General features: G+C 53.8%; 1 protein-coding gene across 4 annotated transcripts in view; it reads right to left on the reverse strand.

The window, feature by feature from the left end:
- Window positions 1–275: 275 nt before the first annotated feature.
- The window catches only part of ltbp3 (latent transforming growth factor beta binding protein 3), a 258,409-nt gene continuing 231,172 nt past the window's right edge, over window positions 276–27,512 (reverse strand). For all 4 annotated transcript variants that reach the window (XM_085976243.1, XM_085976241.1, XM_085976244.1 and 1 more), the window contains 7 exons: window positions 24,114–24,281; window positions 21,196–21,282; window positions 18,574–18,702; window positions 17,363–17,500; window positions 14,310–14,471; window positions 849–959; window positions 276–580 (listed from right to left, as the gene is read on the reverse strand). In XM_085976243.1, coding sequence (XP_085832369.1) covers window positions 291–580; window positions 849–959; window positions 14,310–14,471; window positions 17,363–17,500; window positions 18,574–18,702; window positions 21,196–21,282; window positions 24,114–24,281 — 1,085 coding nt within the window. In that variant the 3' untranslated portion in view covers window positions 276–290. The remainder of the gene's footprint in view (window positions 581–848; window positions 960–14,309; window positions 14,472–17,362; window positions 17,501–18,573; window positions 18,703–21,195; window positions 21,283–24,113; window positions 24,282–27,512) is intronic.

Below are 27,512 nucleotides of genomic sequence, written 5' to 3' on the forward strand. Positions count from 1 at the left end.
TTAACCCACTGGTGCTTTGGGGGTCCTCTTTTGGAGATGGGGATTATGAAACATTGGAACTGTGTAGAGGGAGCTTTACTCTGTATCTAACCCGTGCTGTACCTGCCCTGGGAGTGTTTGATGGGACAGTGTAGAGGGAGCTTTACTCTGTATCTAACCCGTGCTGTACCTGCCCTGGGAGTGTTTGATGGGGACAGAGTAGAGGGAGCTTTACTCTGTATCTAACCCCATGCTGTACCTGCCCTGGGAGTGTTTGATGGGGACAGAGTAGAGGGAGCTATATTCTGCATTCATGATATGAACTGCCTTATCAGGTGTTTTAATGATCTCACTTTATGATTACCTATCTCTGTCTGTAAAACACTGACAGGCATGTGTTTTATGTCCTGTGCAAATTGAGATAAAACAGGGACCCTCCCCAGATGTGCCTCTGCTGTATGAGGCACAGTTCTATACCTACCTCGACATTTCCCACTGCTGTCCAGCTGGAAGCCTTTGTAGCATTCGCACCGGCTCCGTCCTCGCACGCAGCGTCCATGCCGACAGAAACACTCGTCGGAGGAGTCGTCTGAACTGTTATCTGCACAGAGGCAAACGAAGCAGAGAAACCGCTCAGAGCCATGACCACGCCTGAAACCCCTCCTCAGCACCACAGGAGGTTACTGGGGGGGCTGAACATTTTGGTGAAGTTCCCGTTTGTATCGAGCTGGCCCAGGGCCAGTTTGATAACGCCGGTGTGTGAAGCACGTTGGGACGTTTTACTACGTTTAAAGGCGCTGTATATAAATGCAGGTTGTTTAATGAGATTGTGGAGAGGAGCGGAGCAACAGAAAACGCCTTCTACTCACCGTCGCTACTCTGCGATATGTCCATCTGTTCAGTCTGGCTCTGATCCACCCCTCGGCCTGGCCGCACATTTGGGACCCACCGTGTTGTGTTGCACAGGCGAGAGAAAGTGGCTGCAAAAAGACAAAGGCTCGCGTTAATGAAATGAGCAGCTCCCTCCATTGATCAGTGCTAACCTTTCCTCATTGAGTGGGGTCGGCTATCACACTGACATCTGCAGGAGGGTCAGGGCTCGGGAGTGGATCGAGTACAAGGCACATTCCCAGAATTAATCATATAGAATCACAGAAATTTACAGCACAGAAGGAGGCCATTCAGCCGATTGTGTCTGTGCTGGCGCAGAAGCCACCACTGAGTGAACCCTGATGGGATTCAAGGCTTGGGAGAAACCGGCAAAGACGCCCTGTCTTAGCATCGTGTGTGTGGGGGGGTATCACAGACACAGACCCCCATCCCATCACTGTGTGTGTGGGGAATCACAGACACAGACCCCCGTCCCATCACTGTATGTGTGGGGGGGATTCACAGACACAGACCCCCGTCCCATCACTATGTGTGTGGGGAATCACAGACACAGACCCCCGTCCCATCACTGTATGTGTGTGGGGGAATCACAGACACAGACCCCCGTCCCATCACTGTATGTGTGTGGGGAATCACAGACACAGACCCCCGTCCCTTCACCGTGTGTGTGGGGGAATCACAGACACAGACCCCCGTCCCATCACCGTGTCTCTGTGGGGGAATCACAGACACAGACCCCCGTCCCATCACTGTATGTGTGTGGGGGAATCACAGACACAGACCCCCGTCCCATCACTGTGTGTGTGGGGAATCACAGACACAGACCCCCGTCCCATCACTGCATGTGTGTGGGGAATCACAGACACAGACCCCCGTCCCTTCACCGTGTGTGTGGGGGAATCACAGACAGACCCCCGTCCCATCACCGTGTGTGTGGGGGAATCACAGACACAGACCCCCGTCCCATCACCGTGTGTGTGTGTGTGTGTGTGTGTGTGTGTCACAGACACAGACCCCCGTCCCTTCACCGTGTGTGTGTGGGGGAATCACAGACACAGACCCCCGTCCCATCACCGTGTGTGTGTGTATCACAGACACAGACCCCCGTCCCTTCACTGTGTGTGTGTGGGGGAATCACAGACACAGTCCCCCGTCCCATCACCGTGTGTGTGTGGGGGAATCACAGACACAGACCCCCGTCCCATCACCGTGTGTGTGTGGGGGAATCACAGACACAGACCCCCGTCCAATCACTATGTGTGTGTGTGGGGGAATCACAGACACAGACCCCCGTCCCATCACCGTGTGTGTGTGGGGGAATCAGAGACTTTGACCCCCGTCCCATCACTGTGTGGGGGGGGGAGGGGAGGGGGAGAATCACAGACACAGACCCCCGTCCCATCACTGTGTGTGTGTGTGGGGGGGAATCACAGACACAGACCCCCGTCCCATCACCGTGTGTGTGTGTGTGGGGGGGAATCACAGACACAGACCCCCGTCCCATCACCGTGTGTGTGGGGGGGGGAATCGCAGACACAGACCCCCGTCCCATCACCGTGTGTGTGTGGGGGGGGGAATCACAGACACAGACCCCCGTCCCATCACCGTGTGTGTGTGGGAATCACAGACACAGACCCCCGTCCCATCACTGTGTGTGTGGGGGGGAATCACAGACACAGACCCCCGTCCCATCACTGTGTGTGTGTGGGGGGGGGGGTGGAATCACAGACACAGACCCCCGTCCCATCACCGTGTGTGTGGGGGGGAATCACAGACACAGACCCCCGTCCCATCACCGTGTGTGTGTGTGTGGGGGAATCACAGACACAGACCCCCGTCCCATCACCGTGTGTGTGTGTGTGTGGGGGGGGAATCACAGACACAGACCCCCGTCCAATCACGATGTGTGTGTGTGGGGGAATCACAGACACAGACCCCCGTCCCATCACTATGTGTGTGGGGAATCACAGACACAGACCCCCATCCCATCACTGTGTGTGTGGGGGAATCACAGACACAGACCCCCGTCCCATCACTGTGTGTGTGTGGGGGAATCACAGACACAGACCCCCGTCCAATCACTATGTGTGTGTGTGGGGGAATCACAGACACAGACCCCCGTCCCATCACTGTGTGTGTGGGGAATCACAGACACAGACCCCCATCCCATCACTGTGTGTGTGGGGGAATCACAGACACAGACCCCCGTCCCATCACCGTGTGTGTGTGGGGGAATCAGAGACTTTGACCCCCGTCCCATCACTGTGTGAGGGGGGGAGGGGAGGGGGAGAATCACAGACACAGACCCCCGTCCCATCACTGTGTGTGTGGGGGGGGGAATCACAGACACAGACCCCCGTCCCATCACCGTGTGTGTGTGTGTGGGGCGGAATCACAGACACAGACCCCCGTCCCATCACTGTGTGTGTGGGGGGGAATCACAGACACAGACCCCCGTCCCATCACCGTGTGTGTGTGGGGGGGGGGGGGGGGAAATCGCAGACACAGACCCCCGTCCCATCACCGCGTGTGTGTGTGGGAATCACAGACACAGACCCCCGTCCCATCACCGTGTGTGTGTGGGAATCACAGACACAGACCCCCGTCCCATCACTGTGTGTGTGGGGGGGAATCACAGACACAGACCCCCGTCCCATCACTGTGTGTGTGTGGGGGGGGGGTGGAATCACAGACACAGACCCCCGTCCCATCACCGTGTGTGTGGGGGGGAATCACAGACACAGACCCCCGTCCCATCACTGTGTGTGTGTGTGGGGGAATCACAGACACAGACCCCCGTCCCATCACCGTGTGTGTGTGTGTGGGGGAATCACAGACACAAACCCCCGTCCCATCACCGTGTGTGGGGGAATCACAGACACAGACCCCCGTCCCATCACTGTGTGTGTGTGTGTGGGGGGGGGGGGGGGTGGAATCGCAGACACAGACCCCCGTCCCATCACCGTGTGTGTGTGTGGGGCGGAATCACAGACACAGACCCCCGTCCCATCACTGTGTGTGGGGAAATCACAGACACAGACCCCCGTCCCATCAGTGTGTGTGTGTGGGGGAATCACAGACACAGACCCCCGTCCCATCAGTGTGTGTGTGTACGTGCGTGTGTGTCACAGACCCCCGTCCCATCACTGTGTGTGTGGGGGAATCACAGACACAGACCCCCGTCCCATCACTGTGTGTGTGTGGGGGAATCACAGACACAAACCCCCGTCCCATCACCGTGTGTGGGGGAATCACAGACACAGACCCCCGTCCCATCACCGTGTGTGTGGGGGGGAATCACAGACACAGACCCCCGTCCCATCACCGTGTGTGTGTGGGGGAATCACAGACACAGACCCCCGTCCCGTCACCGTGTGTGTGGGGGGGAATCACAGACACAGACCCCCGTCCCATCACCGTGTGTGTGTGGGGGAATCACAGACACAGACCCCCATCCCATCACTGTGTGTGTGGGGGAATCACAGACACAGACCCCCGTCCCATCACCGTGTGTGTGTGGGGGAATCAGAGACTTTGACCCCCGTCCCATCACTGTGTGTGTGTGGGGGGGAATCACAGACACAGACCCCCGTCCCATCACCGTGTGTGTGTGTGGGGGAATCACAGACACAGACCCCCGTCCAATCACTATGTGTGTGTGTGTGGGGCGGAATCACAGACACAGACCCCCGTCCCATCACTGTGTGTGTGGGGGGGAATCACAGACACAGACCCCCGTCCCATCACCGTGTGTGTGGGGGGGGGGGGGGGAAATCGCAGACACAGACCCCCGTCCCATCACCGTGTTTGTGTGGGGGGGGGAATCACAGACACAGACCCCCGTCCCATCACCGTGTGTGTGTGGGGGAATCACAGACACAGACCCCCGTCCCATCACCGTGTGTGTGTGCGGGGCGGAATCACAGACACAGACCCCCGTCCCATCACTGTGTGTGGGGAAATCACAGACACAGACCCCCGTCCCATCAGTGTGTGTGTGTGGGGGAATCACAGACACAGACCCCCGTCCCATCAGTGTGTGTGTGTGTGCGTGCGTGTGTGTGTCACAGACACAGACCCCCGTCCCATCACTGTGTGTGTGGGGGAATCACAGACACAGACCCCCGTCTGTGTGTGGGGGGGAATCACAGACACAAACCCCCGTCCCATCACCGTGTGTGGGGGAATCACAGACACAGACCCCCGTCCCATCACTGTGTGTGTGTGTGTGTGGGGGGGGGGGGGGGTGGAATCGCAGACACAGACCCCCGTCCCATCACCGTGTGTGTGGGGGGGAATCACAGACACAGACCCCCGTCCCATCACCGTGTGTGTGTGGGGGAATCACAGACACAGACCCCCGTCCCATCACCGTGTGCGTGGGGGGGAATCACAGACACAGACCCCCGTCCCATCACTGTGTGTGTGTGGGGGAATCACAGACACAGACAGGGATATACCTGTTTATACACTGTATGAATGGAACCGCGTTTATGTGTTCAACCATAAATGTATTTTGATGCTTTGGCAACATAAGATGTACCTTATCATGCCAATAAAGCGATTTGTATTGTATTGTATTGTATTGTGTGGGGGAATCACAGACACAGACCCCCGTCCCATCACCGTGTGTGTGTGGGGGAATCACAGACCCCCATCCCATCACTGTGTGGGGGGGAATCACAGACACAGACCCCCGTCCCATCACTGTGTGTGTGTGGGGGGGGGAATCACAGACACAGACCCCCGTCCCATCACCGTGTGTGTGTGGGAATCACAGACACAGACCCCCGTCCCATCACTGTGTGTGTGGGGGGGAATCACAGACACAGACCCCCGTCCCATCACTGTGTGTGTGTGGGGGGGGGGGTGGAATCACAGACACAGACCCCCGTCCCATCACCGTGTGTGTGGGGGGGAATCACAGACACAGACCCCCGTCCCATCACCGTGTGTGTGTGTGTGGGGGAATCACAGACACAAACCCCCGTCCCATCACCGTGTGTGGGGGAATCACAGACACAGACCCCCGTCCCATCACTGTGTGTGTGTGTGTGGGGGGGGGGGGGGGGGGGGTGGAATCGCAGACACAGACCCCCGTCCCATCACCGTGTGTGTGTGTGGGGCGGAATCACAGACACAGACCCCCGTCCCATCACTGTGTGTGGGGAAATCACAGACACAGACCCCCGTCCCATCAGTGTGTGTGTGTGGGGGAATCACAGACACAGACCCCCGTCCCATCAGTGTGTGTGTGTACGTGCGTGTGTGTCACAGACCCCCGTCCCATCACTGTGTGTGTGGGGGAATCACAGACACAGACCCCCGTCCCATCACCGTGTGTGGGGGAATCACAGACACAGACCCCCGTCCCATCACCGTGTGTGTGTGGGGGGCGGAATCACAGACACAGACCCCCGTCCCATCACCGTGTGTGTGTGGGGGAATCACAGACACAGACCCCCGTCCCATCACCGTGTGTGTGGGGGGGAATCACAGACACAGACCCCCGTCCCATCACCGTGTGTGTGTGGGGGAATCAGAGACTTTGACCCCCCGTCCCATCACTGTGTGAGGGGGGGAGGGGAGGGGGAGAATCACAGACACAGACCCCCGTCCCATCACTGTGTGTGTGGGGGGGGGAATCACAGACACAGACCCCCGTCCCATCACTGTGTGTGTGGGGGGGGGAATCACAGACACAGACCCCCGTCCCATCACCGTGTGTGTGTGTGTGGGGCGGAATCACAGACACAGACCCCCGTCCCATCACTGTGTGTGTGGGGGGGAATCACAGACACAGACCCCCGTCCCATCACCGTGTGTGTGTGGGGGGGGGGGGGGGGAAATCGCAGACACAGACCCCCGTCCCATCACCGCGTGTGTGTGGGGGGGGGAATCACAGACACAGACCCCCGTCCCATCACCGTGTGTGTGTGGGAATCACAGACACAGACCCCCGGCCCATCACTGTGTGTGTGGGGTGGAATCACAGACACAGACCCCCGTCCCATCACCGTGTGTGTGGGGGGGAATCACAGACACAGACCCCCGTCCCATCACTGTGTGTGTGTGTGGGGGAATCACAGACACAGACCCCCGTCCCATCACCGTGTGTGTGTGTGTGTGGGGGAATCACAGACACAAACCCCCGTCCCATCACTGTGTGTGTGTGTGTGGGGGGGGGGGGGGGTGGAATCGCAGACACAGACCCCCGTCCCATCACCGTGTGTGTGTGGGGGGCGGAATCACAGACACAGACCCCCGTCCCATCACCGTGTGTGTGTGGGGGAATCACAGACACAGACCCCCGTCCCATCACCGTGTGTGTGGGGGGGAATCACAGACACAGACCCCCGTCCCATCACTGTGTGTGTGGGGGAATCACAGACACAGACCCCCGTCCCATCACCGTGTGTGTGTGGGGGAATCAGAGACTTTGACCCCCGTCCCATCACTGTGTGTGTGTGGGGGGGAATCACAGACACAGACCCCCGTCCCATCACCGTGTGTGTGTGTGGGGGAATCACAGACACAGACCCCCGTCCAATCACTATGTGTGTGTGTGTGGGGCGGAATCACAGACACAGACCCCCGTCCCATCACTGTGTGTGTGGGGGGGAATCACAGACACAGACCCCCGTCCCATCACCGTGTGTGTGGGGGGGGGGGGGAAATCGCAGACACAGACCCCCGTCCCATCACCGTGTGTGTGTGGGGGGGGGAATCACAGACACAGACCCCCGTCCCATCACCGTGTGTGTGTGGGGGAATCACAGACACAGACCCCCGTCCCATCACCGTGTGTGTGTGCGGGGCGGAATCACAGACACAGACCCCCGTCCCATCACTGTGTGTGGGGAAATCACAGACACAGACCCCCGTCCCATCAGTGTGTGTGTGTGGGGGAATCACAGACACAGACCCCCGTCCCATCAGTGTGTGTGTGTGTGCGTGCGTGTGTGTGTCACAGACACAGACCCCCGTCCCATCACTGTGTGTGTGGGGGAATCACAGACACAGACCCCCGTCTGTGTGTGGGGGGGAATCACAGACACAAACCCCCGTCCCATCACCGTGTGTGGGGGAATCACAGACACAGACCCCCGTCCCATCACTGTGTGTGTGTGTGTGTGTGTGTGGGGGGGGGGGTGGAATCGCAGACACAGACCCCCGTCCCATCACCGTGTGTGTGTGGGGGGCGGAATCACAGACACAGACCCCCGTCCCATCACCGTGTGTGTGGGGGGGAATCACAGACACAGACCCCCGTCCCATCACCGTGTGTGTGGGGGGGAATCACAGACACAGACCCCCGTCCCATCACCGTGTGTGTGTGGGGGAATCACAGACACAGACCCCCGTCCCATCACCGTGTGTGTGGGGGGGAATCACAGACACAGACCCCCGTCCCATCACTGTGTGTGTGTGGGGGAATCACAGACACAGACAGGGATATACCTGTTTATACACTGTATGAATGGAACCGCGTTTATGTGTTCAACCATAAATGTATTTTGATGCTTTGGCAACATAAGATGTACCTTATCATGCCAATAAAGCGATTTGTATTGTATTGTATTGTATTGTGTGGGGGAATCACAGACACAGACCCCCGTCCCATCACCGTGTGTGTGTGGGGGAATCACAGACCCCCATCCCATCACTGTGTGGGGGGGAATCACAGACACAGACCCCCGTCCCATCACTGTGTGTGTGTGGGGGAATCACAGACACAGACCCCCGTCCCATCACCGTGTGTGTGGGGGGGAATCACAGACACAGACCCCCGTCCCATCACCGTGTGTGTGGGGGGGAATCACAGACACAGACCCCCGTCCCATCACCGTGTGTGTGTGGGGGAATCACAGACACAGAGCCCCGTCCCATCACTGTGTGGGGGGAAATCACAGACACAGACCCCGTCCCATCACTGTGTGTGTCTGTGGGATAACAGACACAGACCCCCGTCCCATCACCGTGTGTGTGGGGGGGGAATCACAGACACAGACCCCCGTCCCATCACCGTGTGTGTGTGGGGGGGGGCATCACAGACACAGACCCCCGTCCCATCACCGTGTGTGTGTGGGAATCACAGACACAGACCCCCGTCCCATCACCGTGTGTGTGGGGGGGGAATCACAGACACAGACCCCCGTCCCATCACCGTGTGTGTGTGGGGGAATCACAGACACAGACCCCCGTCCCATCACCGTGTGTGTGTGGGGGAATCACAGACCCCCATCCCATCACCGTGTGTGTGTGGGGGAATCACAGACTTTGACCCCCGTCCCATCACCGTGTGTGTGTGTGGGGGAATCACAGACCCCCATCCCATCACCGTGTGTGTGTGGGGGAATCACAGACACAGACCCCCGTCCCATCACCGTGTGTGTGTGTGGGGGAATCACAGACCCCCATCCCATCACTGTGTGGGGGGGAATCACAGACACAGACCCCCGTCCCATCACTGTGTGTGTGGGGGGGAATCACAGACACAGACCCCCGTCCCATCACCGTGTGTGTGTGGGGGAATCACAGACCCCCGTCCCATCACTGTGTGTGTGGGGGAATCACAGACACAGACCCCCGTCCCATCACTGTGTGTGTCTGTGGGATAACAGACACAAACCCCCGTCCCATCACCGTGTGTGTGGGGGGGGAATCACAGACACAGACCCCCGTCCCATCACCGTGTGTGTGGGGGGGGGGGCATCACAGACACAGACCCCCGTCCCATCACCGTGTGTGGGGGGGGGGAATCACAGACACAGACCCCCGTCCCATCACCGTGTGTGTGTGGGGGGGGGAATCACAGACACAGACCCCCCGTGTGTGTGTGGGAATCACAGACACAGACCCCCGTCCCATCACTGTGTGTGTGTGTGTGTGTGTGTGTGTGTGTGTGTGGGGAATCACAGACACAGACCCCCGTCCCATCACCGTGTGTGTGTGGGGGAATCACAGACACAGACCCCCGTCCCATCACCGTGTGTGTGTGGGGGAATCACAGACTTTGACCCCCGTCCCATCACTGTGTGGGGGAATCACAGACTTTGACCCCCGTCCCATCACCGTGTGTGTGTGGGGGAATCACAGACCCCCGTCCCATCACTGTGTGTGTGTGGGGGAATCACAGACACAGACCCCCGTCCCATCACTGTGTGTGTGTGTGGGGGGGAATCACAGACACAGACCCCCGTCCCATCACTGTGTGTGTGTGTGGGAATCACAGACACAGACCCCCGTCCCATCACTGTGTGTGTGTGTGTGTGGGGCGGAATCACAGACACAGACCCCCGTCCCATCAGTGTGTGTGTGTGTGGGGGAATCACAGACCCCCATCCCATCACTGTGTGGGGGGGAATCACAGACACGGACCCCCGTCCTATCACCGTGTGTGTGGGGGAATCACAGACACAGACCCCCGTCCCATCACTGTGTGTGTGTGTGGGGCGGAATCACAGACCCCCGTCCCATCACCGTGTGTGTGTGGGGGAATCACAGACACAGACCCCCGTCCCATCACTGTGTGGGGGAATCACAGACTTTGACCCCCGTCCCATCACTGTGTGGGGGGGGGGGGAGAATCACAGACACAGACACCCGTCCCATCACTGTGTGTGTGTGTGGGAATCACAGACACAGACCCCCGCCCCATCACTATGTGTGTGTGTGGGGCGGAATCACAGACACAGACCCCCGTCCCATCAGTGTGTGTGGGGGGGGAAATCACAGACACAGACCGCCGTCCCATCACCGTGTGTGTGTGTGGGGGGGGGAAATCACAGACACAGACCCCCGGCCCATCACTGTGTGTGTGTGTGTGTGTGGGGGAATCATAGACACAGACCCCCGTCCCATCACCGTGTGTGTGGGGGGAATCACAGACACAGACCCCCGTCCCATCACCGTGTGTGTGGGGGGGAATCACCGACACAGACCCCCGTCCCATCACCGTGTGTGTGTGGGGGAATCACAGACACAGACCCCCGTCCCATCACTGTGTGTGTGTGTGGGGGAATCACAGACACAGACCCCCGTCCCATCACCGTGTGTGTGTGGGGGAATCACAGACCCCCGTCCCATCACCGTGTGTATGGGGGGGAATCACAGACACAGACCCCCGTCCCATCACCGTGTGTGTGTGGGAATCACAGACACAGACCCCCGTCCCATCACCGTGTGTGTGTGGGGGAATCACAGACACAGACCCCCGTCCCATCACCGTGTGTGTGGGGGGGAATCACAGACACAGACCCCCGTCCCATCACTGTGTGTGTGTGTGTGTGTGTGGGGCGGAATCACAGACACAGACCCCCGTCCCATCACTGTGTGTGTGGGGGAATCACAGACACAGACCCCCGTCCCATCACTGTGTGTGTGGGGGAATCACAGACACAGACCCCCGTCCCATCACTGTGTGTGTGGGGGAATCACAGACACAGACCCCCGTCCCATCACCGTGTGTGTGTGGGGGAATCACAGACACAGACCCCCGTCCCATCACTGTGTGGGGGAATCACAGACTTTGACCCCCGTCCCATCACCGTGTGTGTGTGGGGGAATCACAGACCCCCGTCCCATCACCGTGTGTATGGGGGGGAATCACAGACACAGACCCCCGTCCCATCACTGTGTGTGTGTGGGGGAATCACAGACACAGACCCCCGTCCCATCACTGTGTGTGTGTGTGGGGGGGAATCACAGACACAGACCCCCGTCCCATCACTGTGTGTGTGTGTGGGAATCACAGACACAGACCCCCGTCCCATCACTGTGTGTGTGTGTGGGGCGGAATCACAGACACAGACCCCCGTCCCATCAGTGTGTGTGTGTGTGGGGGAATCACAGACCCCCATCCCATCACTGTGTGGGGGGGAATCACAGACACGGACCCCCGTCCCATCACCGTGTGTGTGTGTGGGGGAATCACAGACACAGACCCCCGTCCCATCACTGTGTGTGTGTGTGGGGCGGAATCACAGACACAGACCCCCGTCCCATCACTGTGTGTGTGTGGGGGAATCACAGACACAGACCCCCGTCCCATCACCGTGTGTGTGGGGGGGGGAAATCACAGACACAGACCCCCGTCCCATCACCGTGTGTGTGTGTGGGAATCACAGACACAGACCCCCGTCCCATCACCGTGTGTGTGGGGGAATCACAGACACAGACCCCCGTCCTATCACCGTGTGTGTGTGGGAATCACAGACACAGACCCCCGTCCCATCACCGTGTGTGTGTGGGGGAATCACAGACACAGACCCCCGTCCCATCACCGTGTGTGTGTGGGGGGGAATCACAGACACAGACCCCCGTCCCATCACTGTGTGTGTGTGTGTGTGTGGGGCGGAATCACAGACACAGACCCCCGTCCCATCACCGTGTGTGTGGGGGAATCACAGATACAGACCCCCGTCCCATCACTGTGTGTGTGGGGGAATCACAGACACAGACCCCCGTCCCATCACTGTGTGTGTGGGGGAATCACAGACACAGACCCCCGTCCCATCACTGTGTGTGTGGGGGAATCACAGACACAGACCCCCGTCCCATCACTGTGTGTGTGTGTGGGGGAATCACAGACCCCCGTCCCATCACCGTGTGTGTGTGGGAATCACAGACACAGACCCCCGTCCCATCACCGTGTGTGTGTGGGGGAATCACAGACACAGACCCCCGTCCCATCACCGTGTGTGTGGGGGGGAATCACAGACACAGACCCCCGTCCCATCACTGTGTGTGTGTGTGTGTGTGTGGGGCGGAATCACAGACACAGACCCCCGTCCCATCACTGTGTGTGTGGGGGAATCACAGACACAGACCCCCGTCCCATCACTGTGTGTGTGGGGGAATCACAGACACAGACCCCCGTCCCATCACTGTGTGTGTGGGGGAATCACAGACACAGACCCCCGTCCCATCACCGTGTGTGTGTGGGGGAATCACAGACACAGACCCCCGTCCCATCACTGTGTGGGGGAATCACAGACTTTGACCCCCGTCCCATCACCGTGTGTGTGTGGGGGAATCACAGACCCCCGTCCCATCACCGTGTGTATGGGGGGGAATCACAGACACAGACCCCCGTCCCATCACTGTGTGTGTGTGGGGGAATCACAGACACAGACCCCCGTCCCATCACTGTGTGTGTGTGTGGGGGGGAATCACAGACACAGACCCCCGTCCCATCACTGTGTGTGTGTGTGGGAATCACAGACACAGACCCCCGTCCCATCACTGTGTGTGTGTGTGGGGCGGAATCACAGACACAGACCCCCGTCCCATCAGTGTTTGTGTGTGTGGGGGAATCACAGACCCCCATCCCATCACTGTGTGGGGGGGAATCACAGACACGGACCCCCGTCCCATCACCGTGTGTGTGTGTGGGGGAATCACAGACACAGACCCCCGTCCCATCACTGTGTGTGTGTGTGGGGCGGAATCACAGACACAGACCCCCGTCCCATCACTGTGTGTGTGTGGGGGAATCACAGACACAGACCCCCGTCCCATCACCGTGTGTGTGGGGGGGGGAAATCACAGACACAGACCCCCGTCCCATCACCGTGTGTGTGTGTGGGAATCACAGACACAGACCCCCGTCCCATCACCGTGTGTGTGGGGGAATCACAGACACAGACCCCCGTCCTATCACCGTGTGTGTGTGGGAATCACAGACACAGACCCCCGTCCCATCACCGTGTGTGTGTGGGGGAATCACAGACACAGACCCCCGTCCCATCACCGTGTGTGTGTGGGGGGGAATCACAGACACAGACCCCCGTCCCATCACTGTGTGTGTGTGTGTGTGTGTGTGGGGCGGAATCACAGACACAGACCCCCGTCCCATCACCGTGTGTGTGGGGGAATCACAGATACAGACCCCCGTCCCATCACTGTGTGTGTGGGGGAATCACAGACACAGACCCCCGTCCCATCACTGTGTGTGTGGGGGAATCACAGACACAGACCCCCGTCCCATCACTGTGTGTGTGGGGGAATCACAGACACAGACCCCCGTCCCATCACTGTGTGTGTGTGTGGGGGAATCACAGACCCCCGTCCCATCACCGTGTGTGTGGGGGAATCACAGACACAGACCCCCGTCCCATCACTGTGTGTGTGGGGGAATCACAGACACAGACCCCCGTCCCATCACTGTGTGTGTGGGGGAATCACAGACACAGACCCCCGTCCCATCACTGTGTGTGGGGCGGAATCACAGACACAGACCCCCGTCCCATCAGTGTGTGTGTGTGTGGGGGAATCACAGACACAGACCCCCGTCCCATCACTGTGTGTGTGGGGGAATCACAGACACAGACCCCCCGTCCCATCATTGCTAAGTCTGACCCTTGAGTAAGACTTTGGATTCGGATTTGACCCCTTCAGCTGGTGCTGCGGATGGGCTAAAGCTTCCCTTTACTCACCGGACATTCTCATGGGGCAGACGCGACACTCCAGCCCCCAGGCCTGGCCGTGCTGGCAGCAGCACTCCGAGAAGGTGGTGTGGTACCCCAGCAGAGGATGGCTGCACATGAAATCGTTGCCGACGTGCTTCCAGCAGAGGTCGCGGTCCGTCTCAGCCCGGTCTGCACGTGACAGCGAAAGAGGAAAGATCTGTCAATGCATTCCTGTTCACACCCCTTTCCCCCACCCTGGGTCCTGCAGCAGTGAAGTTCAAACCTCTCTCGCCTCAATGCAATGCACAGAGGCCCTCCCTACCCCTGCCAGATCACCCCTATGGTTGCCACCACCTCCCAGGATTGGCCTGGAGTCTCCAGGACACAACTGCGAGCAAAACCCAAGGAGAAAAAGCAGCAAGTTTTTTTCATTTTCTTGTTAATTAGTTACAAAAATATTGAAGATTTTGGGGGGGGCAGAGCTGATGTCTTGACGGTCAAGATTCAGCCAATTGGGTAACACCGTTTGTTTTCTATCCAATTGGAAGGTGGGGGAGGTGATTGACGTGTCCGGTGACCAATGGCGGTTGGAGATGGGAGGTTATGTGATCAAACCTCCAGGAATACATCCAACCAGAGTTGGCGACCTGAGTCTCTTCCCCCCACCCCCCCCCCAAATTTTTCTTCAGCCTTGGTTCCACGTGCTGCCCTCCCCGAGGTGTCCTCCTCGACCGGTGTGTGTGAATGAGTGTTGGCTTGCTCTTTGACCACGGGGTGAATTACAGTCAAACTCACTCTTGGCCTCAGTGAGTTGCACGGGACGAGAGCAGCGAGTTACAAAGGGACACGGACAGGCTGAGCGAGTGGGCAAAACTATGGCAGGTGAGGTCATCCACTTTGGACGACATTTTCTTCTTAAGGGTGAGGGACGAGGAGCAAAGGGATTTAGGTGTCTTGTGTACACAAGCTAGTGCACAGGTATGAAGAGTAATCAAAAAGGCTACTGTGATGTTGGCCTTCATCTCACGGAGGCTGGAATTCAAAGAGGAGGAAATGATGCTTCAGTTGTACAGAGCTCTGGTCAGATCCCATCTGGAGTAACTGCGTTCAGTTCTGGGCCCTGCACCTCAGGAAGGATATATGGCCTCGGAGAGGGTGCAGCGCGGATACACCAGAACGATACCGGGGGCTAAATTCTGAGGACAGGTTGCACAGACTGGGCTTGTATTCCCTGGAGTATAGAAGATTAAGGGGTGATCTAACCAAGGTGTTTCAGATGATTAAAGGCGTTGATAGGGTAGAGAGAGAGGAACTATTTCCTCTGGTCGGGGGGAGTCCAGAACAAGGGGGGGCGTAACCTTAAAATTAGGGCCAGGCCGTTCAGGGGCGATGTCAGGAAGCACTTCTTCACACAAAGGGTGGTGGAAATCTGGAACTCTCTCCCCCAAAAAGCTTTGAATGGCGGGGATCAGTTGAAAATTTAAAGGCCAAGATGGAGAGATTTTTATTGGGTAAGGGCTATCGAGGGATGTGGAGCAAAGGCGGGTGGATGGAGTTGAGGTACAGATCGGCCGTGATCTGATTGAAAGGCGCAACAGGCTCGAGGGGCTGAATGGCCTCCTCCTGTTGGTATATTCCTCACCTGACACACGCACGCTCCAACAGGAACTCCGGGATAGAGATAAGGGGCGGGAACCCTGGTTATTTTACTAGCCGCCCCCCCGCTTTACACAATGGTACTGAGGCCAACTGTAGCCCTCCAACTGTCTCCCTGGCTGACATGGGCTAGTTCAGCACAGTCTGGCAGTGGTGCATCGGAGGAGCCTGAACTAGCCCTTTAAAAGTTTGGGAGGAAGTTGGCCGGGATATCCAAGCAGCACTTTATCAGTGTGTGCAGGAATATGGTGGTGATTTGGCTGTGCGCGAATATAAATTCCACCGCAGTGAACAGGCTACAAGAAGATCTGTGGCGGCCATATTGTGAGTATCTGGTTCGTCGGGGGATACGAGCCCTCCGGGACTGCCCTAGAGTCTCCAGGAATTAAAGATTCATCTCCTGGGCACTGCGGTGAGCGAAACACCCGGGAGAGAAATCGGAGGGGCGTTGTAAAAAAAAAGAAAAATTGTTAAACAAAAATGTTAATCGAAATTTTTTTTTTACATCAGTTGTAAAAATATTGGATATGGCGGGGGGAAGGGCTGTTTGACTGACAATCAGGAACATGAAGAATAAATAACAGAAAACGCTGGAAAAACTCAGCAGGCCAGGCAACATCCGTGGAGAGAGAAACAGAGTCAACGCTTCGGGTCGAAACCCTTCGTCAGAACTGAGAAACAAAAGGCAGTTTGGGGGCTGGGAAATGGGGGAGGGGATGAAAGAAGAGACATTAAGAGATATTCAAGGCGAGAGGAGATGGTAATAGGACAGGTAAAGAAACAGACAATGGCTCGAGATGAAGTGTGAAATGCGCTGGCAGAGTGAGAGACAGCTGCCATGTGGGAGAGAGAGAGAAAAAAAAGGAAAAGGCACAAACCAAAAGTGTGGATAAAAAGTATAAAAATATAATAGGGGCCGAGGTTATGATCTGAAGTTGTTGAACTCGATATTGAGTCCGGAAGGCTGTAAAGTGCCTAATCGGAAGATGAGGTGCTGTTCCTCGAGGTTATGCTGAGCTTCCGTGGAACAATGCAAGAGGCCGCGGGCGGTGAGGTCCGAGTGGGAATGGGGCGGTGAATTGAAATGACAGGCGACCGGAAGCTCGGGGTCACCCTTACGGACTGAACGGAGGTGTTCCACAAAGCGGTCGCCCAATCTGTGTTTGGTCTCCGCAATGTAGAGGAGACCACATCGTGAGCAGCGAATACAGTGGACTAGATTGCGAGAAGTACAAGTAAATCGCTGTTTCACCTGGAAGGGGTGTTTGGGGCTGTTCGCTTTCTGATTGGCCGTGGGGAGGCGGGGCACGATGATGAGGGACAGGTCGGGCAGCCAATGATGGGAGACCTCCAGGAACATGCCAAACCTGAGTTGGCAACCCTGCTGGTTAGTGAGGCACTTGCGCCCGGCGGTCAGTACCTACCGCTGACCACAGGCTGCACGCAGCGTCTCTTCACCGTGTCGAAGGTCAGTGGCGGCGAGCAGGCGCAGGTGAAGGAGCCCTTGGTGTTGACGCACCTGGCGTTGGGGCAGCTCTGAATGTCCTGGCACTCGTCCACATCTGAGGAAGCACAAAGTCATGCACAGAGCGGTTAGGAACGGCTCAAACCCAACAGCCCAGGCTGGACCGACCCAAGACATTCCTCCCTTAACCAACACTAGCCCAAAAAACACCCGTCTGACTGGTCATTTACTGTTGGCGGGATCTTGCTGTGCGCCAAGTGGCTGCATGACGAGTCAATTACGCTTCAAAGTCATTCACTGTATGTTAGGCGCGCTTGTGACGTTTCTCGAGAGGTGTGGTAAAGGAACTGGCTCCTCAAATTCATTGATTACCAACCAACCAACCCGCCCTTAACACCTGGATCTGTCTGAAAGAAAGACATGCATTTATATAGCACCTTTCACAACCACCAGACGTCCCAAAGCGCTTTACAGCCAACAAAGCACTTTTTGAAATAACAACAGAAAATGCTGGAAATACTTTTTGAAGTGGGGTCGCTGTTGTAATGTGGGAAACGCGGCAGCCAATTTGCGCACAGCAAGCTCCCACAAACAGCGGTGTGATAATGACCAGATCATCTATTTTAGTGATGTTGATTGAGGGATAAATATTGGCCCCAGGACACCAGGGAGAACTCCCCCTGCTCTTCTTCCAATAGTGGCCGTGGGATCTTTACCTCCACCTAAGGGAGCAGACGGGGCCCTCGGTTTAACGCCTTATCTGAAAGGTGGCACCTCCGACAGTGCAGCAATCCCTCAGTACTGCACTGGGAGTGTCAGCCTAGATTTTTTTTTTGTGCCCAAATCTCTGGAGTAGGACTTGAACCCACAACCTCCTGACTCAGAGGCAAGGGTGCTGCCCACTGAGCCGCGGCTGACAGCCTGGTTCAAACATGGAGGAGTGCTCACTCTAAACATCTCACTCTTAGGAAATCAGTCAAATGTAAAGAGGCCACCACCACCCCCCCCCCCCCCCCAGATGTTTAGACGGGAGCATGGCCTGTCCTCCCCAGCTGTTCGTTGTACACGGGAACATTGCTCTCTCACTCCAGCTCTTTACACCGTGCCGAACAGAGACAAAAGCCCACGGCAGTGGAGGCAATGCCGTGGGGGTTTGAAGCTCCCTCTCACCCAGACACTGAAGCAGGGACCCGTCGTAGTAGAAGCCTTGCTTGCAGTAACACTCGAAGCCGGGCTGGGTGTTCATGCAGAAGCCTTCCTTGCAGATCTCCTGCCCAAACAGCGTGCACTCATCGATGTCTGGAGTCGGAGAAGAAAGGAACACAATTAGCTCTCGTAAGCCAGACCGTGCATGACCCCTCTGAGGAGCAATGTCTGAGGGTGAAGGAGAGACAAGGGCAAGAAGAAAATACTGCAGATGCTGGAAATCTGAAATAAAAACAGAGAATGCTGGAAATACTCAGCAGGTCAGGCAGCATCTGTGGAGAGAGAAACAGAGTTAATGTTTCGGGTCGATGACCTTTTGTCAGAACTGAGAAAAAGCAGGAAATGGAACAGATTTTTAAGCAAGTGCAGTGGGGGCAGGGAAAGGGGGGAGGGGATGAAAGAACAAAAGGGAAGGTCAGTGATAGGATAGAAGGCAGGAGAGGTTCAGAGATATTCAAGGCAAAAGGAGATGGTAATGGGACAGGTTAAGGGCCAAGGTGTAGCCAAATGGGTTGGGATTGTGGCGTTGGTTTAGGCCTCCCCTCGTCCTGGGAAGGCCTTGGCGTAGCAAGCCTGGGCTAGGGAGGTGGGGAGAAAACCTTGCACCCCCCCCCCCCCCCCCCACTATCCTTTGGCCCCCCTGTGAAGAGTGCTGGATGGTGACCGTGAAACTGGATGCCCAGTGCGGGGGGGGGGGGGGGGGCGGGGCGGTCAGCACCTTCGAGCGAGGAGAGGGTCTGAAACACCCAAATCAAGTCAATGAACATGACTTGGATGAAGAATGAGAGGCGATCTTATCAAAACATAAGATTGTGAGGGGGCTTGATCGGGTGGATGCGGTGAGGATGTTTCCACTGATGGGTGAGACTAGAACTAGGGGGCATAATCTAAGAATAAGGGGCTGCCCTTTCAAAACTGAGATGAGGAGAAACTTCTTCACTCAAAGGGTAGTAAATCTATGGAATTTGCTACCTCAGAGCTGTGGAAGCTGCGACATTAAATAAATTTAAAAAGGAGATAGACAGTTTCCTAGCTGATAAGGGGTTACGGGGAGCGGGCAGGGATGTGGACGTGGGTCTAGGTTTGGATCAGCCATGATCCTATTGAATGGCGGAGCAGGCCCGAGGGGTCGTATGGCCTACTCCTGCTCCTACTTCTTATGCTTATGTTTTATGGGAGAGCGAGCCCCTATATCCAAGTTTGGTGGCGACACCAAGTGAGGAGGCACCGTCGATGGGAGCAGAACGTTGCAAAGGGTCGTTGATCGCTAGTGAGTGAGTGGGCAAGCCCGTGGCAGATGGAGTTCAATATGGGAAAAAGTGAGGTCATCCACTTTGGACCTCAGAGAGAGAAGATCAGAGTATTTTCTAAATGGCGAGAAGCGCGGAGCTGTGGAGGAGCAGAGTGAGTTAGGGGGGGTCCAAGTACAGAACAACAACAACTTGCATTTATACAGCGCCTTTAACGTAGTAGAACGTCCCAAGGCGCTTCGCAGGAGCGTAAATCAAACAATTCGACACCGAGCCACACAAGGAGATAGTAGGATAGCAAAATACTGCGGATGCTGGAAATCCGAAATAACAACAGTAAAAACGCAGCAGGTCAGGCAGCATCCGTGGAGAGAGAAACAGAGTCCATGTTTCAGGTCGAAGACCTTTCGTCAGAACTGGAAAAAAGCAGGAAATGGAACAGATTTTAAAGCAAGTTCAGGAGCTGGGAAAAGGGGGAGGGGATGAAAGAACAAAAGGGAAGGTCTGTGATAGGATGGAAGGCAGGAGAGATTGAGAGAGATTGAGAGACATTCAAGGCGAGAGGAGGTGGTAATGGGACAGGTTAAGAAACAAAGGATGGCTCTAGAGGTGTGAATTGCGCTGGCAGAGTGAAGGACGGCTGCCGTGTGGGAGGGAAGAAAAAAGATATTAGGACAGCTGACCAAAAGCTTGGTCAAAGAGGTCGGTTTTAAGGAGGAGAGAGGCGGAGAGTGTTTAGGGAGGGAATTCCAGAGCTCGGGGCCCAGGCAGCTGAAGGCACGGCCGCCAATGGTGGAGCGATTCGAATCAGGGGACGCTCAAGAGGCCATAATTGGTGGAGCACAGAGATCTCGGAGGGTTGTTGGGCTGGAGGAGGTTACAGAGATAGGGGAGGGGGGTCGAAGATCATGGCGGGATTTGAAAACAAGGATGAAAATGTTTTAAATCGAGGCGTTTTTCCGGACTGTGAGCCAATGTAGGTCAGCGAGGACAGAGGGTGATGGGTTAGGACACGGGGCAGCAAAGTTTGGGATGAGCTCAAGAAATCACTAAAAGCTAGTGGACATCTAAACATCTCTTCCCAGAAAAAGCTGTCGAGGCTGAGGGGGGTCAATTGAAAATGCCAAAACTGAGAGTGATAGATTTTAGCTAGGTAAGGGTGTTAAGGGTTACAGGAGCCAAGGCAGGTGGATGGAGTTGAGATACAGATCAGCTGTGTTCTAATTGAATGGCGGAACAGGCTCGAGGGGCAGAATGGCCTGCTCCTGTTCCTAAGACAGGCCAGAGCGCACAGCGGAGACAGACAGACCCCAACACCCTGACTGACTGTACTCACCTCTGTAGGTCGGCAGGCCAATGCTGAATAGATTGTCGTCGCTCACCAAGAATCCCTTCCCGTCTGGACAGAGAGAGTTGAACTCGGCTGGAAGGAGAGAAACAGGAATGAATAAGACCCTTGGACCAGGGACTGCAGGCTTTTTGAAACCAATCACGGGTTTTTTAAAATTCATTGACTGGGATGTGGGCGTCGCTGGCAAGGCCAGCGTTTATTGCCCATCCCTAATTGCCCCTTGAGAAGGGGGCGGTGAGCCGCCGCCTTGAATACTCGTGAGGCCATTTCAGAGGGCGGTTAAGAGTCAACCACATCGCTGTGGGTCTGGAGTCACATATCGGCCAGACCGGGTAAGGGTGGCAGATTTCCTTCCCTAAAAAGGGACATTGGTGAACCAGATGGGTTTTTATAACAATCCAGTAGTTTCCTAGTAATACAGGAAACTCTCTGGTATCCGGCACGGACGAGACCGACGTGGTGCCGGTCCATCAACAATTCCGGATAACCGAACGCTGTAGTAAAAGATACGGAGCTCGGAGCTCCGTATAAAGCAACAAACCCTGCAGCTTCAAAACAATCGGCACAAGTTGCAAGCGTCTCTGCAGCTTAGCAACAGGTTCAGCTACACCCTTGCACAGCCACAAATGGAGTAAAAAAAGTAACTAAAAGTAAAAAAAGTTATCTGAACCGACTCCTGAATTTTGCCGGTGGATAGAGCGTTCCGGTTATTTAGTGGCCGGTTAATCGAAAGTTTCCTGTACTAGCTTTTTATTCCAGATTTAATTGAATTTAAATTCCCCCTGCAGCCATGGCGGGATTTGAACTCAAGTCTCGCAGATCATTAGTCCAGGCCTTCTTGGATTAACTAGTCCAGTAACATAACCATTAAGCTACCGTACCCGATAGGATGTGGGTTGCCCGACCAAGAAAAGTGGGAGGCGCGAAATCCATCCTCGCTTTTAAAAGGGAAGTGAACAAATATTGGAAAAAAGACTTAGTAGGGGAGTGGGACTAATTGGATAGCTCTTTCTAGAGCTGAATGGCCTCCCGTTCCTAATGTAACAGGCTCGAGGGGCTGAATGGCCTCCTCCTGTTCCTGTGTGACAGGCTCGAGGGGCTGAATGACCTCCTCCTGTTCCTGTGTAACAAGCTCGAGGGGCTGAATGGCCTCCTCGTTTCTGTGTAACAGGCTCGAGGGGGCTGAATGGCCTCCTCCTGTTCCTGTGTAACAAGCTCGAGGGGCTGAATGGCCTCCTCCTGTTCCTGTGCAACAAGCTCGAGGGGCTGAACGGCCTCCTCCTGTTCCTGTGTGACAGGCTCGAGGGGCTGAATGGCCTCCTCCTGCTCCTGTGTAACAGGCTCGAGGGGGCTGAATGGCCTCCTCCTGTTCCTGTGTAACACGCTCGAGGGGCTGAATGGCCTCCTCCTGTTCCTGTGTAACAGGCTCGAGGGGGCTGAATGGCCTGTTCCTGTGTAACAGGCTCGAGGGGCTGAATGGCCTCCTCCTGTTCCTGTGTAACAAGCTCGAGGGGGCTGGATGGCCTCCTCCTGTTTCTGTGTAACGGGCTCGAGGGGCTGAATGGCCTCCTGTTCCTGTGTAACAGGCTCGAGGGGGCTGAATGGCCTCCTCCTGTTCCTGTGTAACAGGCTCGAGGGGGCTGAATGGCCTGTTCCTGTGTAACAGGCTCGAGGGGCTGAATGGCCTCCTCCTGTTTCTGTGTAACAGGCTCGAGGGGCTGAATGGCCTCCTCCTGTTCCTGTGTAACAGTCTCGAGGGGCTGGATGGCCTACTCCTGTTCCTGTGTAACAAGCTCGAGGGGGCTGAATGGCCTCCTCCTGTGAGTCTGTCCTCCTGACGGGAGGCAGTGCAGGTTGGACAGTTGGATGTATACTGAGAACCAAGTCGTGGGCAGTGTGCGCCTGAATTTCCTGTAATGTGACCTTTTCGTCCCCCCCCTCCTCGATTCATCTCCCCTTCTCTGCTTACTCTGTGTCGGCTGTGCCTCACTGGGTAGTTTGTCTCGTCTTTGAGTCCGAAGGTTGTGGATTCACAGTCCCATTCCAGAGACTGGACCACATAATCCAGGCTGACACTCCCAGTGCCAGTACCGAGGAAGGGCCGCACTGTCGGAGGGGTGGTACTGAGGGAGCGCTGCACTGTCAGGCAGTACTGAGGGAGGGGCAGTACTGAGGGAGCGCCGCACTGTCGCAGGGGCAGTACTGAGGGAATGCTGCACTGTCGGAGGGGCAGTACTGAGGGAGCGCTGCATTGTCGGAGTCGCAGAATTGAGGGAGCGCCGCACTGTCGGAGGGGCAGTACTGAGGGAACGCCGCACTGTCGGAGGGGCAGTACTGAGGCAGCGCCATCTTTCAGATGAGACGTTAAACCGAGGCCCCGTCAGCCCCCTCAGGTGGATGTAAAAGATCCCACGGCAACTATTGAAGAGCAGGGGGAGTTCTCCCTGGTGTCTTGGGACCAATATTTATCCCTCTCCCAACATCACTAAAAAAAAACCAGATGATCTGGTCATTATCTCATTGCTGTTTGTGGGAGCTTGCTGTGCGCAAAAATGGCTGCCGCGTTTCCTACATTACAACAGTGACTACACTTCAAAAAGTACTTCATTGGCTGTAAAGCGCTTTGAGACGTCCTGAGGTTGTGAAAGGCGCTGGAGAAATGCGAATCTTTTGCTCTTATTAACTGGGTGGTGCTTTGCACTCTAGGTTGTGGGCATTGACCTCCTACCCAGTCCAAAACTGGAGGAGGGTGGGTCAGCATGTCAAATGTTAACCCCCCCTTTCTCCCCGACAGGCGGCAACAGCGGAAGAGCCGTCCGGCTGATTATCGCGATGCCCCTTGAAACTGGACGGGCCTTGACGTTTCTCTCGGGCCTCCCGGTGTCGCGGCCTGAACCTCTTACCCGTACTGTGCACGGGGCAGGGGTAGATCTCGCAGTGGTCGCCCCAGCCCGCCCCCAGCGAGCAGCAGCACTCCTCCTTAGTGATGTTGGTGGCGAGGACGCTGTCGCAGAATATCGTGTCGTCGAGGCTGAGGTAACACTCCTTCTTGTCTTCAGGTCTCTCGGGCTCTGCGGTCAAAAAAAAACCCAGCCACAGATGTAAGAGGACGGTACACAACAACTACTCGCATTTATACAGCGACTTTAATGTAGTGAAACTTCACAGGAGCGATTATCAAACAAAATTTGACTCCAAGCCACATAAGGAGAAATTAGGACAGGCGATCAAAAGCTCGGTCTAAGGTCGGTTTTAAGGAGCGACTTAAAGGAGGAGAGAGAGGCGGAGAGGTTTAGGGAGGGAATTCCAGAGCTTGGGGCCCAGGCGGCTGAAGGCACGGCCGCCAATGGTGGAGCATTTAAAATCGGAGATGCTCAAGAGGCCAGAATTTGCGGAGTGCAGAGATCTCGGAGGGTTGTGGGGCTGGAGGAGGTTACAGAGATAGGGAGGGAAGAGGCCACGGAGAGATTTGAAAACAAGGGTGAGAATTTTAAAATCGAGGCATTGCTTAACCGGGGACCAGTGTAGGTCAGCGAGCACAAGGGAGATGGGTGAACGGGACTTGGTGCGAGTTAGGACACGGGCAGCCGAGTTTTGGAATGACCTCAAGTTTATGGAGGATAGATCTTGGGAGGCCAGCCAGGAGTGTGTTGGAATTGTCAAGTCTGGAGGTAACAAAGGCATGGATGAGGATTTCAGCAGCAGATGAGCTGAGGCAAGGGTGGAGTTGGGGGATGTTACGGAGGTGGAAATAGGCGGTCTTAATGATGGCGGGAGAGAGATCTGAGAAACTAAAAAAAAAACAGCATCTAAAATACATCAGTAACTGGACAATGAAGGAAAGTACAGGAGGCGGAGTGGGGTGGCACTCCCCGGTATTGAGCTGTTCAGACTGGGTGGGTCGCGGGATCCATCCCCTGGGGCAGCAGTAGGGGAGGGGGCGAGGTGCCACCTTGGCCTCAGTGCCCGTTGGGGTTAGAGACGGGCAAAAAAATCAGCCGGTGACGACTGCGTGTGGGTGATGCCCAACACGGTCAAATAGCAACCTGCTCCCCCGCCATCCGGCTCAAAATAAGAAGTGTGGCCGCTTGGGTGAGGTATCAGAGGCGACCAGTGCCTTCAGGAAAGGGGTATTCGGAGGGAGGAAAAGGTGTAATTATTATTAATAATAGTTATCATTGTACAGGTGTAATTATCAATAATAATGGTTATTGTACAGGTGTAATTATTATTAATAATAATGGTTATTACTACAGGTGTAATTATCAATAATAATGGTTATTGTACAGGTGTAATTATTAATAATGGATATCATTGTACAGGTGTAATTATTATTAATAATGGATATCATTGTACAAGTGTAATTATTATTAATGGATATCATTGTACAGGTGTAATTATTATTAATGGATATCATTGTACAGGTGTAATTATTATCAATAATGGATATCATTGTACAGGTGTAATTATTATTAATGGATATTGTACAGGTGTAATTATTATTAATGGATATCATTGTACAGGTGTAATTATTATTAATGGTTATTGTACAGGTGTAATTATTATTAATGGATATCATTGTACAGGTGTAATTATTATCAATAATGGATATCATTGTACAGGTGTAATTATTATTAATGGATATTGTACAGGTGTAATTATTATTAATGGATATCATTGTACAGGTGTAATTATTATTAATGGATATCATTGTACAGGTGTAATTATTATCAATGGATATCATTGTACAGGTGTAATTATTATCAATGGATATCATTGTACAGGTGTAATTATTATTAATGGATATCATTGTACAGGTGTGAATATTATTAATGGATATTGTACAGGTGTAATTATTATCAATGGATATCATTGTACAGGTGTAATTATTATCAATGGATATCATTGTACAGGTGTAATTATTATCAATGGATATCATTGTACAGGTGTAATTATTATCAATGGATATCATTGTACAGGTGTAATTATTATTAATGGTTATTGTACAGGTGTAATTATTATTAATGGATATCATTGTACAGGTGTAATTATTATCAATAATGGATATCATTGTACAGGTGTAATTATTATTAATGGATATCATTGTACAGGTGTAATTATTATTAATGGATATCATTGTACAGGTGTAATTATTATCAATAATGGATATCATTGTACAGGTGTAATTATTATTAATGGATATCATTGTACAGGTGTAATTATTATCAATGGATATCATTGTACAGGTGTAATTATTATCAATGGATATCATTGTACAGGTGTAATTATTATTAATGGATATCATTGTACAGGTGTGAATATTATTAATGGATATTGTACAGGTGTAATTATTATCAATGGATATCATTGTACAGGTGTAATTATTATCAATGGATATCATTGTACAGGTATAATTATTATCAATGGATATCATTGTACAGGTGTAATTATTATCAATGGATATCATTGTACAGGTGTAATTATTATCAATGGATATCATTGTACAGGTGTAATTATTATCAATGGTTATCATTGTACAGGTGTAATTATTATCAATGGATATCATTGTACAGGTGTAATTATTATTAATGGATATCGTACAGGTGTAATTATTATTAATGGATATCATTGTACAGGTGTAATTATTATTAATGGATATCATTGTACAGGTGTAATTATTATTAATGGATATCATTGTACAGGTGTAATTATTAATAATGGATATCATTGTACAGGTGTAATTATTATCAATGGATATCATTGTACAGGTGTAATTATTATCAATGGATATCATTGTACAGGTGTAATTATTATCAATGGTTATCATTGTACAGGTGTAATTATTATCAATGGATATCATTGTACAGGTGTAATTATTAATGGATATCATTGTACAGGTGTAATTATTATCAATGGTTATCATTGTACAGGTGTAATTATTATCAATGGATATCATTGTACAGGTGTAATTATTATCAATGGATATCATTGTACAGGTGTAATTATCAATGGTTATCATTGTACAGGTGTAATTATTATCAATGGTTATCATTGTACAGGTGTAATTATTAATAATGGTTATCATTGTACAGGTGTAATTATTATTAATGGATATCATTGTACAGGTGTAATTATTATTAATGGATATCATTGTACAGGTGTAATTATTATTAATGGCTATTGTACAGGTGTAATTATTATTAATGGTTATCATTGTACAGGTGTAATTATTATTAATGGATATCATTGTACAGGTGTAATTATTATTAATGGATATCATTGTACAGGTGTAATTATTATTA

The sequence above is a fragment of the Somniosus microcephalus genome, unplaced genomic scaffold, assembly GCF_052327205.1.
Source record: "Somniosus microcephalus isolate GS21.2 unplaced genomic scaffold, FLI_Smic_1.0 unresolved_chr2, whole genome shotgun sequence".
NCBI classification, from domain to species: domain Eukaryota; kingdom Metazoa; phylum Chordata; class Chondrichthyes; order Squaliformes; family Somniosidae; genus Somniosus; species Somniosus microcephalus.